The 18,436-nt window shown below is 37.1% G+C and overlaps 1 protein-coding gene across 1 annotated transcript in view; it reads left to right on the top strand.

Moving 5' to 3' along the window:
- The window catches only part of dbn1 (drebrin 1), a 178,015-nt gene that overhangs the window by 108,208 nt on the left and 51,371 nt on the right, over positions 1–18,436 (top strand). Inside the window, exons 3-5 of the mRNA XM_009295616.5 lie at positions 5,758–5,870; positions 10,689–10,778; positions 17,377–17,523. Of these exons, the coding sequence (XP_009293891.1) occupies positions 5,758–5,870; positions 10,689–10,778; positions 17,377–17,523 (350 nt within the window). The remainder of the gene's footprint in view (positions 1–5,757; positions 5,871–10,688; positions 10,779–17,376; positions 17,524–18,436) is intronic.

Below are 18,436 nucleotides of genomic sequence, written 5' to 3'. Positions count from 1 at the left end.
ACTTATGAGCTCAGGGCTCTCTCCTGGAATAGCATGCCAAACAAGCTTTATAATCAATCCTCAGCTAAGTGTGAACTCTTTTTTTTTTTCTAATTATTTATTATTATCTTTTACCGTTTTATTGGGATAGTATAGTAAATAACAGACAGGAAAGTATTGGGATCAGAAAGAGGGGAAGGATTGGCATAGGACCCCGAGCCGGGAATCAAACTCATTTCGGCAACATAAGTGTGAACTCTTGAATAACCTTTCTTTCAGTAGCAACCTAGATTTCACAGGTGGTCAGCACTAAAGTATATGATGGGTAGCATGATTTAGGTAGGGTTTGAATTTGACACACAACATGAATGCATGGATCAATCCTGCCGTTTATGAGTGATTCAGGCTGCTGGTTGTGTAATGTGTACAATATATTCTTGGCACACTTTAAGTCTCTTGAATATATAATATATATATGAATATATAATGTCAGTAAAGACCAATATCTCAAATGGATGTTTTCAGCCACAAAGAATTAAAGCAGTTCTGTAGGCAAGATGACATCCAACCTGGTACTAACATAATGCACCCAATAAAGTGGCTAGTGAGTGCGTTTCTCAGGCATCAGCATTTGCTGCATTTTCCCATATAGAAATCTGATCTATGGAAATATATTAGCAAATTTTGTCAAGTTATGTAATATAAGCATATGGAATGAAATTACAAATATGTGCATATGTGTTCAAATATATCATATATAATATTAATATATAATATATACCCAGGGGTAATAATTATTTTGGGCTTGACTGTATATGTAAATCCGTTGGTTAAAAATATATATATGTAAATGGATATTTTTGCAATATTTTGAAATATATTTTGCATATATGACTTATATTTATATATGTGAAATCTAAATATGAACTTATATGTCATATATGTAATTAGCATAATTAATAATTCATACTATTCGATGATCACTCACATGAACCAGAACCAGTTAGCCTCAGAAAGCTGTTGTCGAAATGAAAGCCGTTTCTAAAATTGAGTGGTGCATACCAGGCATAACTGTCGCTCAGCAGTTTGAATCTCAGTGTGCCTCAAACTATTATAATGCATCAAACCGTACGGCTTCTGTTTTCCCTCAGAGCCGGAGGAGGAAAACCTGTCATTTCTCACTGATGACAATCATTTAGTCTGTGACTGATGGAAGGTTATTATTAAGGGCCGTGCTGATTAGCACACAGGGCACCATTCAGAAGTTTGATTTGTTGTGGGAATTGTTTGCAAGAGATTTGCCACAATGTTTATTTGCAGAACACAATTGGTGTTTTTGTTCCTGCAGCATTTGTATGCGAAGCTATCATCTAGTCTTTTAGCTTGTTTTAAAAATACATGTGAATATATGGAATTATAGTTGTCACAATGAAAATGAGCATAGCTTAATACAACGAAAGTTACATAGAGAAATACACCATTACAAAAGATGACAAACAATCAAAATGAAGTTCCAATAAGCTTTATTCTTTATCCAACGGTTTTCATAAAAATTTTTCAATTCAATTCAGCTTTATTTGTATAGCGCTTTTACAATGTAGATTGTGTCAAAGCAGCTGCACATAAATGGTCATAGTAACTGGATCAGGGTAGTTCAGTTTTTAATGTTTAAGTTCAGTTCAGTTTAGCTCAGTTCAGTGTGGTTTGAAATCATTACTGCGAGTCCAAACACTGAAGAGCAAATTCAAAGATGAGTAGCTTTTCAGATCCTGAACCATGCAAGCCAGTGGCGACAGCGGAGAGGGAAAAAAAACTTCACCAATAGGAGAGTGAAGAAAAAAAAAACCTTGAGAGAACCAGACTCAGTTCGGCACGACCAATTCAATTTCTCCGCTGGCCAAAAGTCTTGTGCAGAGCTGCAGTCTCAGCAGTGGAGGCTGGAAGATGGCCTCAGCGAAGACTCGTCTGTCCCTGGAGCGTCACTGGAATCAGTCTCATGCTCTCCACTCCCCTATGACCAACAGCACACCAGCAGCTCAGGATATGGCCTGGTCCCGGATAGGGACACCTTGGGATCATCTTGTCGCTGATCTGGGATCCAATCAGTGACTCCGCATAATCTGAGGACCTCGGGATGAGTATCCCCAGGTGGAAATGGAGAATAAAGAGAATAATTAGCGTAGCTGCTGTTCATAGTGTATATAAACTAAATGTAGAAACTTGTGTGGAAACCTGCTAAGTGATGCATTGAGTGTATGCTTTACTAAACAGATAGGTCTTTAATCTAGTTTTGAACTGAGAGAGTGTGTTTTGTGAATGTTATTCAACTGGTTTCACTTATTCTTTGCAAATTTTCATTTGATACACAAAGCTCTCATTGGGGCTTAACTTTGATTTGGCTTGTGGGATTTTGATCGACAACACTTGTTTTTTGCAACAAAGTCTTATTGGAAATACTTCAGTCTACATTTTTGTCAAACTACTAATATGAACTTCAACATTTGTTTGACTGCTGTGCTGTCTCTATGTAAAGTGAACAATACAGGGCAGTACAATGCAAATAGGCATGGGCCGGTATAAGATTCTGATAGTATGATAACCTTAAAAAAAAAAATCACAGTTTCACGGTTTTCACATCCCAATTTTCACATCCCAATGTTGACAGGTATAATAAAAATACAAAGAGTAAATTTTGATTTCATGGTGACATTAGCTGCTAAACACTTAATGTCAAAAGGTCCCATGAAATTAAAATACAGTTTTTTAGGTGACAAAAAACAGTTACAAAATTTGCAAATTCGTAGATATTAAAATGATATAAACATGTAAAGCTTGCAGTTTGTCACTTCTGTCTAAATAAAATGTTTTTACGTCACCTCATACTTCAGTTTCTCATCAAAGCGTGACTAATCGAATGCTGTCTACTATCTGACGTGCCCCACTCCCTTCATTTGATGTGCTTGAGCTCAAGCACTCTCATTGGCAGAGAGGTGATAAAACAAAACACTATAAAGGTGAGGAGCTACTCTGTGTCCTCCCTCTCTTCATGTTTCAATCCGCTTGTAAAGTCGCGATGTATAAGTGACGTATGGAATACTGTTTCCGGGTCCAAGCTGCCTCTCATTTGAACTGAGAAAATATTAGTTCATAACCCCCTTTTAGTCCTATCACACATTAAAGTGAAATTTATAAATTTATATAAATTATTCTTGACTTGCTGCACCACATAATTTATCAATTTATATAAAAATTAATCACTTTCAGGCCATCAGATATTAGGCATGTATATATACAGTTGAAGTCAGAATTATTAGCCCCCCTGAAATATTAGCACCCCTGTTTATTTTTTTCACCAATTTCTGTTTAATGGAGGGAATATTGTTTCAGCGCATTTCTAAGCATAATAGTTTTAATAACTCATCTCTAATAACTGAATTATTTTATCTTTGACATGATGACAGTAAATAATATTTTACTTGATATTTTTCAAGACACTTCTATACAGCTTAAAGTGACATTTAAAGGCTTAACTAGGTTAATAAGGTGAACTAGGCAGGTTATGGTAATTAGGCATTTTATTGTATAACGATGGTTTGTTCTGTAGATTATCGAAAAAAAAATAGCTTAAAGGGGCTCATAATTTAGTCCCAAAAATGGTTTTTAAAAAATGAATAACTGCTTTTATTCTAGCCGAAATAAAACAGTTAAGACTTTCTCCAGAAGAATAAATATTATCAGACATAATGTAAAAAAATTTCCTTGCTCTGTTAAAAATAATTTAGCAAATATTTAAAAAAATCAAATCAAATCAAAAGGGGGCTAATAATTCTGACTTTAACTGTATATATATATATATATATATATATGTGTGTGTGTGTGTGTATATATATATATATATATATATATATATATATATATATATATATATATATATATATATATATATATATATATATATATATATATATATATATATATATATATATTGCAAGCGGGATTTTCTAAAGTTTTATATTAGTTTGTGATTGTTTATTATTGCCCTTTGACGACTCTCCACATGCAGTTTGATAGAGCGCTTGGACCCGGATGCCGCATCACGTGACATCTCACTTAACAAGCAGATTGAGGTTACGTCAAACATTGAAAAAAAATGTATATTACACAGCACTTCACGGGACCTTTAATAAGGGGGTTTGGCTGCACAATCAGGGGCGTTATAAATGGCATCACATGGTTCCTTTGAAACTCCTAAATGTTTGCAATTTTGTGCCTTGTTCCTCAGATGTTTCGCCAGTGGTTTGTGGGTATGACAGTTTGAGTCGTTAAAAAAAAAGCTTTGTCAATCTGATTTCAAAAGAAATGTTCAGAGTGCAATTTCAAATTATGCTTTTAAATGACTGGGACTTCTGTTTAGTTTACATCTGCTCAGAGTCAACTTTGATATCATAGACATGGAATTAGATTTTTCATGTGGCCAGTGGTGGGCTTATACAATATGTCTACTGCTTTGTGTAATTTCCTATTTCCGGAGCAGGAAAGAAGTTCTACCAGACTTTGTGTGTTTGTGTGTACTTTTTTTTATATGGTTTACGTAAACACAAGATTATATGATGACATGAGTATGACCTAGTTGTACTCTATTAGGAGGGTTTATAAGGGCATGCCTTTGTGTGTTGGGTTTAGGGGTAGGGTAAGACCATATAATACTGTACAAAAGTTTGATTGGGAAAAAATTTTTTCATTGGGAAAAAAAACACACTAACAAACACACGCACACACACACACACACACATATATAATATATATATATATATATATATATATTTATTTATTTATATTTATTTATTCATCATTTACTTTTGGGCTTAGTCCCTTTATTAATTCAGGGTCGCCACAGCGGAATGAACTGCCAACTTATCCAGCACGTTTTTTCGCTGCCGATGCCCTTCCAGCCGCAACCCATCTCTGGGAAACATCCACAGACTTTCATTTAGGCTCATACACTATGGGCAATTTAGCCTACCCAATTCACCTGCATGTCTTTGGACTGTGGGGGGAAACCGGAGCACCCGGAGGAAACCCATGCAAACGCAGAGAGAACATGCAAACTCCACACAGAAACGCCAACTGACCCAGCCGAGGCTCGAGCCTGCGACCTTCTTGCTGTGAGGCAACAGCACTACCTACTTCATCACTTCGTAAATAACTGATCAGTCATGGGTAGGCCCACACGAAATCTACGCGCTCAGAAATCCGCAGATTTTCGCTCATTTTTAACCCATCTTTGTCTTTGTATTTACTTGGGTAAATGTGTGAATTCATATTTATTCCGTTTTTAAATGAATTTCAATTAATATTATTGTTTTCCCAGAGATGGGTTGCGGCTGGAAGGGCATCCGCTGCGTAAAAACTTGCTGGATAAGTTGGCGATTCATTCCGCTGTGGCGACCCTGAATTAATAAAGGGACTAAGCCGGCAAGAAAATGAATGACTTGCTTTGTTTACCAAAAATGGATGTATTTGGTTTTGCATTGTAAACATTAAATAAAAGTTAAAATGTATAATTTATTTCATCAATTAAGTTTTTAGTGATAATACTCCTAAAATCATTCCGCATAAATCTGCAGATTTTTTACTAAATTCTCTGCAGAAATAGCAAAAATCTCTTGCAGATTCTGTCTGACTCTAGTCATAGGTTGCCTATTGGTATACTAATATTATTTTAAATGTTGTAATTTGTAATAAATTGTAATCTTGTGTGTTGTGTGTGTTTGACAGATGGTGGTCTGGCAGAAATCGCAGTGACCTTTGATAACACCAGGATCATGTATGGTTTCTGCAGCCTGAAGGATGCCACATCAGCTCTGCCGCGCTACATCCTCATCAACTGGGTGAGAAAATACACACACACACACACACACACACAACTGACTTTAACAAGCCTTTAGCAAAGACACTTCAGCTCTAGAGGTGGACAGAGACAGACGGGTCAACATAAAACCACAGACTTAAATTAAAGTTAATTTAGACGTGCTTTTTTCTTCAGGAAATGTGTGTTTGTGATGGTGGTTGTGGGATGTAATTTATATATTTATCCCACTCAATGTTCAATTAGTAGTTATGAAATTGGTACTTTGTTAGACATCCAACATTAGATTAGAAGATGGTCTGTGGCGATGATAGTGTTCAGTGTAAAAGTCAGTGATTTTAATCTTAGGGCCCTATCATACACCCGGCGCAGAATCTGCAAGGCACGGCGCAATAGTCTTTTGCTAGTTTCAGCTTGGCGCAAGAGTCGTTTTGAGGCGTTGCGCTACGCTGTTTAAATAGCAAATGCATTTGCGCTCATTTGTGCGCCCATAGGCTTTCTGGTCTAAAAAGGAAGGCGTTCTTAGGCGCACCGCTGGCGCGTTGCTATTTTAAGAAACTATAATAGATTTTTCATTAGATCAAAACAAACCTAGTCTAAACTGCGCCTCGTTTACACACTGCTTAATACCCACAAGAGAGCAATAGGCAAATATCTTTACATATGAAAAAAATTAAATATTAAGGATATATATAGGATATAATAAGAATAGATATAGGATATAAATATAAAGGTTTAAAATATTACAAAACATATTATTTTCTAGCGTACATAAATATGAAAAACCACTGCTTTTATGTCTTCTTCATCTCGGTAGGCTTTTTTAGTTCATTCATAACAATTTGCTTTTGTATAATGTTATTATTATTAGCAGTATTATTTATTATATCCATATTTATATTTGTTTTATTAAAAACAAGCTTAGATTTGCCCACCTGTCAGGTTTTAGACCATATGGGGCACAGCATGTGTTTTAGGATATAACTCAGGTTTTTGAGCACACTTCATTATTATTGTTCATTTATTAGTTTGCTGGAAATTAGAACTGAATTTAGAAATAGTTTTGAAACGAATATTTACGCTTAACAAACAAAATTAATTATTTATAGACTAATTGATGTCTGTGCGTAAAGGTTTCCCTATCCAAGAGTGAATGTGAAAGTGATCTATTATCTCTCATTCTCACGCAGTAGATGCTCTGTTTAACAGTTTTCTGTTAAAAAAACTGTTAACTGTTTGCTAGTGAAATGCTCAGTTTTTCCACTTAGACTTACTTTTCGTCCTGTAAATAGGGAATGCGCTCTTGGCGCGATGCAGCTGGCTCTTAAAGGGAATGGGAGATGAGACTCTAATTGGTTTATTCTCAAAACACACCTATAACTCATTAAGAAAATAAACTCAACCCTTTTAGACCATGCCTTGGCGCAAAGCAGGTTTTCCCGTCCTTAAATTAGCAAAAACGCGTTTTGACACGCCCTGAAAGCGTTTGTGCCCCGTGTTTTGCGTTCTGCGCATGGACAAAATAGAGCCCTTAATTTTAAGTAAAAATGATGGCAAAATCACTCAGTTCTCTTACTTAGAAGCCATTAAGTGAAGTTTCACAAACTTATGCTGCGGTCACACTAGAGTTTGAGCATGCAAAATTCTGTTGTACGGTGCTGCAAAAAAGGGGCAGGATTAAACAAGAGAGGTCATGTTTTGACCCTCGATTGGTCTCACACAGTCAAGTGATGTGATTTCACAGGTCAGAGTTCTCCAAGCTTGAACTGTGCAACACAGTGAACTTTGAAACATGTCACACGACCTTGCATTTCTGATCTTAGTCATTCGCAAGTGTATGAATGGCAGTCTAAGGGGCGAAAAGAGCAGTGTGACGGCAGCTTAATCGAGAGAAGCACATGATATGATTGATCACGGGCGGTCTCTAATCATCCGCAAGCCTATCAGATTATTCCAAACTCACTAAAAATATCCTGTCTAGCATTACTCCCTTACAGTATATTCGTTTTTTGAAGAATCCCCCATCTGCTTTTTCCTCCATTGACCAGGCGGGTGCCCTGGCCTCAATTATCTCTGAGCTCATGGTTCTCTTCTGGTGCAGCATGCCAAACTTGCTAATATTATCAAACAATATCTAAGTGTGAACTTTTGAATTATGAGGAAAAGGCAAAAAGCCTCCACATGTGCTTCAACTCTGCAACTGATTTGTTTTGTTAATTAATTTTCAGGTTTGATCTAATAGTTAAAATTGCATTGTTATCACATCATCCAGTGTTTACATTACATTTACATTTAGTCATTTAGTAGACGCAAATACTTCTATCCAAAGCAGCATACAAATTAGGATAATAAGAAGCACTTCAAGTCACCAGTGAGCAGCCATATAAAAATGTACCCGAAGAACTCAGAGACAGGGTTTCTTTGCAAGTTTCTTTAAAAGTTTGCTTAGTGACTGTATCCGGACCCTATTGTGCTTTATGCTGCATTTTATTTTTCAAACCATTCCAAACTGTTGCGTCTTTGCTTCTAAAAATGCGAGACTCAATGGTTAGGAATGGTTAAAAAAAATTGGCAGTACAAAGAGGGTGTCCGGACACAGCGCACCTATAAACCGAAACTTTCAATAAAACTTGCTATGGAATCCCGCCTTTGAGTTCTACTGATCGGTCTACTGCTGTGGAACTGACAGTAATGAGCTGCGCAGTTTGTGAAAGTTGAAGTTCAAACTCAAACACAAACACATCCATCTAAATGTGGCCCATTGTAAAGGAAAAATGTGTTCTTTGTGAACAGCCCCTTAGTTTGTTTCGAATTTTTTTTTATTTGTATTTTATTTAATCAGACAAACAGAAAAAACAGGAAAAGGATAAATAGTAAGTGCTAATGTTAGTCATCATATAAACTAATTCTAAACAATTATGTGAAAAGGGGCGACGCAGTGGCGCAGTAGGTAGTGGTTGTTGCCTCACAGCAAGAAGGTATGCGTTTCCTCCGGCTGCTCCGGTTTCCGCCACAATCCAAAGACATGCAGTACAGGTGAATTGGGTAGGCTAAATTGAGTGTGTGTGTGTGTGTATGCGTGTGTGTGTGTGTGTGTGCGTGTGTGTGTGTGTGTGTGTGTGTGTGTGTGTGTGTGTGTGTGTGTGTGTTTCCCAAAGATGGGTTGTGGCTGGAAGGGCATCCGCTGTGTAAAAACGCGCTGGATTAGTTGGCGGTTCATTCCGCTGTGGCGACCCTGGATTAATAAAGGGAATAAGCCGAAGGAAATTGAATGAATGAATTATGTGGGAATTGATTGGAATGAATAAATTGTCTAAAATTTAGTTTTTAAACAAATAATAAAATTAATAAAATCACATTTTATTTTTAAGGCAGGTATTTGTTAAAAAATAACTAAAATAACAAACCAACACAATGTTTTTCTTTGTTTTGCTACATTAATGAGAATCCCATACGGTGCAGAATCAAAAGAGAAAACTAAACTTAATTTATTACTTGAGATTTGATTTGAGATAAAACAATTTTTAAAATAATAATTTAAATGTAATATATAAACACACAGACACACACATGTATTAGATTGATTATATATATAGTGTTTGTTTGTTTTTTAGGAAAATATTATCTTAATTAAATACGCCCCCAGGCAGGATTTTAAGCTCATTTGTAGATTTTTTAGTATCATCCTTTAGTGGAAATTTGCTTACTTTTAGTTAAGGCAGTTGTTTTACACACAATATATTTATTATTATTATTATTATTATTATTATTATTATTATTATTATTATGTTACAGTAAAGTGAAAAAAATGAGATACAATGTCAAAAGTAGCAAAGTTAACAAACAAAATCAAAAGTAAAAACAAACAATAGTTATGAAACATTTTGACCTTAATTAATTATTTAAAAATACACTCAAAACTAACCTTTTCTGCTTGTTCAAATTACACTTAAATAAACTTGACTCAACTTTAAATTTTAAGGCAACAAACTTCAGGACATTTTTGAGTTGACTCAACTTTCAATCCAATTACTGCACTTGACTCAATGAGTAAAGTCCTGAATGTCCAGAAGTTTGATGCCTTAAAATTGTAAGTTGAGTCAATGTTTTTTACAATGTACTTATTTAAAATGAGTTGAAACAACGCAATTCTTAATTTTTTATTTTAGATTTTTTTTGGCGGGGGCAACTTAACTGTTTTATGTTTAGTCTCCTTAAATATTCAAAAACAATTAAGTTAACTTAATTGATTAGTTTTGGGTCAACAGGAAGAAAGTGTGCAGAACCAAGCCTTTTTTACAGTGTATATTCAATTTCCTACACTTTTTAGAAGTTTACACAAATATTTAAAACTTTTATTTTATAAAAATGGTCCTTTGTTACAGCAATGAGAATTTAATGGGAATTTAGTACCATTAAAAAAAATCTCAATTGAAAGTATTGCTGGGTGGTTGAAATGTCCTTAAAGAAATCATCTAGACAATTTATTTTGAAAGTATACTCACAAAAAAAGCGAACTACCACACTACTCACATGAAAGACTCAAGACACCATCATTACACTCATACATGCGCCTTTAATCACAAGCATGTTTTTGTGCTATTCAAAGCAGTTATAATGTATTCTGTGAGCTTTGTTGTTATGAATGGATCCTGATCAGAGCAGGAAATTCACCTTAGTATTACAGCTCTAAGGATGTGATTACGGGTTTCTGCTTTTCTGAATGCTGTGGGAGTTTGTAACAAACGGAGACAATTAGACCCTGAACTCTGAAGTGTGTGTTTTATTTCATACACTCTGCTCCTGTATTGTGCAATAAAAGCCGTGTTTGTGTGTTTAGGTTGGTGAAGATGTTCCCGACGCCCGGAAGTGCGCCTGTGCCAGTCATGTAGCCACCATAGCCGAGTTTTTCCAGGTGGGTCTTCCCAAGGTAAAAACGGACATCTTTTACTTCCCTTTTCCATTAGGTAAAGACTCATTGTAGAGACACATGAAGCCATTTCTACATTTTCTGTCCTCTTGGTGTTTTCTGTCCTCTGTTCATGTTTTTCTGTACATTCGTCTTCTGTTACTTTTAGTGCAAAGTGAAGAGTGGAAAAAGGATTCAGCCATTGTGTAAAATAGTGATTTGTACAATTATAATCATTTGTGCATTGAATTATTATTGCTGTATTATTTAATAAATATTCATACATTTATCATTTGAATTTTTTTCTTTGAAATACGACTTTTATTTATAAGAAATAATAATACATTATACACAAAAACACTAAATAAACATAAAAATTATATTGAAGTGATTATATTTATAGTTTTGTTATCTTATTATTCAATTATTTTATTTAGGGTATACGCATAATTGTTTTTCACTGAAAAAGGAACAAATAATCCACAATATTTTCACACTTTTTATCTAGATATGTTTCTGACTGAATGCACATAAGAAATATATTATAAATGTGACCCACCGGTCATACTGCACCCAACCCGCTCTGAGCGGGCATCGAACCGGTGATTCTTTATTTGGGAGCTGGTTGCTCTAACATAGTGGCTAAAGACTATGGGCTTTAAAGTATGTTGCTAGAACACGTTTAGAGCTCAGAGGACTGAGGTTTAACTTCGTAGCACTTTGCTAACTGGCCTCTACTACACTCACACCCTAAACCCCACTCCCATCAAAACCCCCACATGTTACTTACTGGTCATACTGCTCTCAGCCCACTCTGAGCAGGGATCGAGCCGGTGATTTTTTATTTGGGAGTTGGTTGCTCTATAGGACGCTAAAGACTATGGGCTCTAGTGTCTGTTACTAGAACACCTTTTAAGGTCAGAGAAGTGAGGTATACCTGCATAGCACTTCGCTAATTGGCCTCCGAACACTCACCCGCTAAACCTCACTCCCATCCTGAAATTCACCTTTATTTGTATAGCGCTTTTACAATATAGATTGTGTCAAAGCCGCTTCACATAAAAGATCATAGTAAATTGAAACTGTGTAGTTCAGTTTTCAGGTTTAAGTTCAGTTCAGTTTAACTCAGTTCAGTGCACTGCAAAAAATGCTTTTCTTACTTAGATTTTTTGTCTTGTTTCTAGTCCAAATATCTAAAAATTCCTAAATGAAGAAGAATTTTCTACACAAGCAAAACATATTGTCTTGTTTTGAGAAATAATATGCCAATATTAAGTGAGTTTTTCCTTAAAACAAGCAAAATAATCTGCCAATGGAGAAAGCAAAAAAATCTTACGTCAATAGGAAAAAACAAGATTAATTTGCTTACCCCATTGGCAGATTATTTTGCTTGTTTTAAGGAAAAACTCACTTAATATTGGCATATTATTTCTCAAAACAAGACAATATGTTTTGCTTGTCTAGAAAATTCTTCTTGATATGAGAAATTTTATAGTGGTTCACTACTGAGAGTCCAAACACAGAAGAGCAAATTCATCGATAGGCAGCTATACAGATCCCGAACCATGCAAGCCAGTGGCGACAACGGCGAGGAAAAAAAAAACTTCACCAATTGGCGAAAGTGAAGGAAATAACCTAGAGAGAAACCAGACTCAGTTGGGCCTGATCATTACAATTTCTTCGCTGGCCAAATGTCTTGAAGAGAGCTGCAGTCTCAGCGGCGAAGGCTGGAAGCTGAACCTGAAGCAAATCCATTAATGCATAGCTCTACAGATGCCGAACCATGCAAGCCAGTGGCGACAGCAGTGAGGAAAAAAACTTCACCGATTGGTGAAGGTGAAGAAAAAATAATCAAGAGAAACCAGACTCGGTTGGGCACGACCATTTCCATTTCTTAGCTGGCCAATTGTCTTGTGCAGAGTTGCAGTCTTAACGGCAGAGGCTGGAAGCTGAACGTCAGCGAAGACTCGTCTGTCCCTGGAGCGTCACAGGAATCAGTTTCATGCTCTTCACTCCTCTATGACCACCACAGCAGCTGCTCAGGATATGGCCTGGATCCAGGATATGGAAACCTTGGGATCATCTCGTCGCTGGTCTTGGATCAAAACAGTGACACTGCATAGTCTAAGGGCCCACTCCCATCCCGGAAGAGATCCTACGTGATACTCACCGATCATACAGCACCCAACTCGCTCTGGGTTGGGATTGAACCGGCGATTCTTTATTAGGGAGTCAGTTGCTCTAACATGGAGGCTAAAGACTGTAAGCACCTTAAGAGGTCAAAGGAGCGAGGTTTACTTGCATAGAACTTCACTAGCTGGCCTCCATTACACACACACCCTTTAAACCTCACTCCCATCCCGGACGAGCCGCCACATATTACTAATCGGTCATACTGCACCCAACCCACTCTGAGCTGGCATCAAACCAGCGATTCTTTGTATGGGAATTGGTTGCTCTAACCATGGCCTCTACCGTCTGTCAGGTTTACCTACCCTATTTACTGGATGGATGGATGGATGGATGGATGGATGGATGGATGGATGGATGGATGGATGGATGGATGAATGGATGGATGGATGGATGGATGGATGGATGGATGGATGGATGGATGGAAGGATGGATGGATGGATGGATGGAAGGATGGATGGATAGATAGATGAATGGATGGATGGCTGTATGGATCGACGGGCGGACAGACGGACGGATGGATGGATGGATGGATGGATAGATAGATGAATGGATGGATGGATGGATGGATCGATGGCTGTATGGATGGACGGATGGATGGATGGATGGATAGATGAACGAATGGATGGATGGATGGATGGATGGATGGATGGATGGATGGATGGATGGATGGATAGATGAATGGATGGATGGATGGATGGATGGATGGATGGATTGATGGAAGGATTGATGGAGGGATGGCTGTATGGATGGATGGATGGATGGATGAATCGATTGATTTTATCCCAACAGTTGAGTTTGTCCATATTTTGACCCAACCTTGGGTTACAACAATCCAAGATTCTTTCCTATTTTTGTTTTTACAGTGTAACAGCATATGCATGCAACCTTTTTATTCACTGCAATATAACCCAGACACATTTTTACAACATTCACCCATTAAAACCTAATTGTCGTTTTCGTACGGCTTACTTCGAAATGAACACTTCAAGCTTTGACTCACCATGCATGAATCCTCACCAGCCTAGCATTCATTTTCATGCTCTTCACTGCTTCATCTCCTCAGCTGTTTGGTCTTTGTTTCCCATCATGCAGTAATTCAGCGCTGTGCTCCAGCAGATAAGAGTGCTGTGGGTGGTGTTTTCCGCATGTGTGTGTGTGCGTGTATGTACCTAACAGCTGGTAACGTGGAGCAGAAGATGTTTTGGGATGACTAACGCACTCCTCTTCAGGGGCCATTGTGTTGGAGGTGTCTGTCGGTGTGAATGAGGGGCCGCTCGCCTTTTCAAAGCTCTCAATCTCCTCAACGCTGCTGCGTGGGTGAAAAAGAGAAACAGAGAGAATAGAGGTATTGAGGTAGAGAAACTCCAGCACCAAACATCGGCGAGTCGACCAAGGCCGCAGCAGAGATTGTGCTTTTGGCTTGAAAGAGAGACATGCATCAGGAATGAATTGAGCTAAAGTGCCAGTCAACTCATCGGCTGCTCTTTTTTAGTTGCTGAATTCAAGCAGAAACACATCAGATGTAGATGTTTGATGTACTTACAAAAGCGTTGTTAGCAGTAGAGCTCTGTATTCTCATACATAGTAGCTTAAAAACAGTTTGAAGACTAGATTTATTTTGTAGGTAAAGTCTAAATTGCATTTATTTTGAAGTCTTGTGCACATTATTCATACTCATTCACTGTTTATTACTGACTGGAATGTTTGATTCTGATTGGTTAGTCGTGACATTCCACAGGCTCATCCAGGTACTTCCAGACATCTTGACCATCAGAAAATACGTTCACATCCATATTTATGCTTCTCTCATGTTGCTGTTTTTGGCTATTTGCTGCCATCTTTTGACTAAATAATATGTAGGTTAGTCTATGCTCCATCAGCTCAGTTCCTCCATTTTTGTTTCGCTTAGCTTTGCTTTTATTTAAAGAATTGATGCTAAGAACAATGTATTGTGTTTACTATTTAGGTTTTTGTGGCAACAAAAATGTAATACATGGGATAAAGTACATCCTGGCCGTTGATTTTGCAGAATAAAGCCCTTCAGTCTTACACAACAGCCCTAAATAATAACTCTTGTTTAGACTATGTTTACATGACCACGATGTACCTAAAAGGTTTTTTTCCGTATGTTTGTAAAAAGATGAGAGTGTTGTCCAAATTATTGTAAAAAAGACGGACATTTTTGTATTCATTGTGACAGGCCATTAGGTGGCGATATCACTACGCCTATGCATATACAGCCCTGTACAGTCCACCACTGTTGTTTTGGTGGCTAAATACAAGTGCAACACAGTTTTACAATAATGATACCATTTATTCCTCATTTCTAAGCAAAGCTAAGCGGTACAGTCTAGTACAGTACAATACAGTAAGATTTGGTATTGGTCACCACGATCAGGTTTGAGTTTCCACTGTCAACAGTACCCTGTACTGTACTGTATAGTGTACAGTATAACAGAAAATTGTAAACAAAGTCATTCTCGCGCAAAGAAGAAAGCTATACGAGCTATTCATAAATCTCTTTTTAGCACATTTAAGTTTATTATTTCAAATGTAAATGGGCACAAAAACAGTTTAGATGTTTAGACGTAACATGCGAACAGACAACAGACAACAATAGAAAACATGCAGGAAATAACATACAAGAAGAAACACACTTTGTGTTCATTGCTTAGCAATATCTTTGCATTATTTCAGTTTTGTATTTTAGCTGTGTATTTAAAACAGCACTTTCTTTTTTGTCAACCAGCATTCAGCAGTATAAGGTCCAGCCAGTTAGTCCAACGACCATGTCTTTTAGTGGACGAAGGTTCACTGCATGTTCAGTCTATCCCAGGGGTGTCCAAACTCTGAGCTAAACTTTCCAGGACACCGACCCTCCAGGACCGAGTTTAGACACTCCTGGTCTATCCAACGCACAATGTTGATTTACTTTAGATTGAACTCATATCTGACTCCAATTTTAATATAAGGAGGTTTAGAATATTAATATATTTTTCCTTGTTTTATCTGACTCCAATTACAAAACATTATTATTTTATTTCTTTTAATATTACTTTAGTTTGTGATTGAATATTCTCTTTGATTCGTTATTGTATTTTACTCTCGTTCATTCTGATTCCTATAACATCCTGAGTCTTGTACTGGCAGAGTATACAATCTTTTAAACACAAGCATGTCAGTCTTGATCACTAAACAGAGGAGATTTAACCACTATTCTGAAAGGGCAGAGTTTACTCAGATTAGGATTTTTTTATGTGGTCCCCATAGATCTGCTATCTACTAAATCAAAACAAAGCTATTTATTCATACCATGATCAGCACTATAGAATTAAGCAGACCGATTTACTTAAACTGTTAGTAACTTTGATTAATCACCATACGATTTAAATAGTGTTATGAGTTTAGAGATGAAGGCCTATCCTCCTTAAATAGGCCTTTTACAGTCTAAGTATACTTAAATTAATGCCAATGTGTTAGTCGAAGCTCTAAGAACATCGTATAGCGTGCTAAGCTGCTCCGTCTATTGTGTTTTAGTCCGTTACTAACCTGTACAGGGGCTTGTGCACTTAAGGTAATCTACTAGATATAATAAGACAAAATCTGTTTGAATAATTTAAAACATTACAATTTATTAGTCAGGTAAATGTGTATTATGCCAATTCATTCAGTCAATTCATAAACGATCAATACAAGACATCAAATTTTCAAGGATAAATCTAATATCAAAAGATGCATACCTGACTTTAAAATATACATAGTATGTGGATCATGAGATGTCCATACTATGGGCTAATCTGGTTCGAACATTTTGAAACTTTCCCTTAAGTAGTTGAACCAAAGATCTCCTTTAAGGTGGGGTGTGTGTGGGAGATCTGAAGAGTTTCTGCCTATAGGGAACAACTGGTAATGTGAATAGAAGGCCCCTAGGTAAAGGCACACCCTTAGCAGTGGTTCGAAATATACCAGTATTGTTGTGGTAGGTACCCTAAAGAAAAGTGGTAAATATAATAAAATAAATGCCTACCGATTTACCGATCCATTAGACAATAGTGGTTTTGTTTTCAAAAGTTTATATTTTAAGGGCCCCAAAACACCATTGACAATTAAAAGAATGACCAAATTGTTGAAAATGGTGTTGCGTAATCACACCAAAAAACACTCAAAATCTACACGACAAGAAACAATTTAAAGTTATCTTTACTAAACTGTCAAGTAGATTTCGTGCCTGTTTTAACTTACCGAGGACTTTTCGAAGCTGCCCGATGGTTTAGTGACTTTCTTCTTTAGTCTGTCACTCTTGTGCCAACCGGGCGTTGTGCCATAGCGACTTTAAACAGAACGTGTAATTGAAATGCGTGGCTGATGCTGGTTGCTAGGTGCTCTTTGTGCTGCAGTGCTACTAATGCTCTTTTTCTCTCACCAGGGTGTCGACGTCATTGTGAACGCCAGCAGCTTGGAGGACATCGACCCCTCCGCCATCGGACAGAGGCTCACCAATGGGACGGTTCCAGTGGCCAGTCCGGTGCTGAGCCGCCTGAAGATGAAAGACGAGGAAAACGGAGAACACGTGGTAGGTGATGGCTGACAGAAGAGCTGCTTAAAGGGACAGTACGCCCAAAAAAAAGAATGTTCAGTCATCATTTAGTACTCCTTTCACTTTTTTCAAACCTTGAGTTTCTTTCATGTGTTGGACAACAAAAAGATAAGACTTTCTCTAGAGGAAAAAAATATAGGAAATACTGTGAAGAATTCCTTGCTCTGTTAAACATCATTGGAGAAATATTTGAAAAAGAATTCACAGAAGGGCGAATTATTTTGATGTGAACTGTATGACCTAATTTTATGCTTGGCAACTAAATGAGTGATGAGCCGCTCGCTAATAAACAGTTAGATTTTACACCCAAAGTATTCAGTTGAGGCTTAGAATACGTTTGGTACAGTTGATGCACAGCATATCTAACTCTCTATGATTACAACACAATAGGGGTGGAAATCATTGGGGATCTTTAGCAAGACTATCCGATTGTAATTCTGGGAATCATGACCTCAACCTAGGCTCATTATGGATACGTCCACAGGTCTACATTTCTGGGGACATCCAAAAACGTAACTGGAGGTACTTCTTGCAGTTTTTGTTTTTGCAAATCCACTAGAGGCTGTTGTGTAGGCTTTTTGATGATCTCAAATTGCTCTCACACGTCTTCTCGCATAATTCCACCAGAGGGCACAACATGTACTTCAGTTACATACAGTTTGGTAATTTAAACTGTGGACACTGAATGAATGAAACGTGAAAGTGTAAGTTATTAAGGTAAAGTTGGTTTTATATTCACACATTCATTCAGTAACAACTTGTAAAACACTCCCTATATTGTTCACCACGGCACTTTGAATATTCGGTCTGAAATAACCTGCAAGTGTGACTTGAAAACAACATTAACACTGTTTATTTGACTGTGAACAATGTTTTACTTTGATAGTCA

Source organism: Danio rerio, chromosome 21 (genome assembly GCF_049306965.1).
Source record: "Danio rerio strain Tuebingen ecotype United States chromosome 21, GRCz12tu, whole genome shotgun sequence".
NCBI classification, from domain to species: Eukaryota; Metazoa; Chordata; class Actinopteri; order Cypriniformes; family Danionidae; genus Danio; species Danio rerio.
This window is presented reverse-complemented; position numbering and strand designations above follow the sequence as displayed.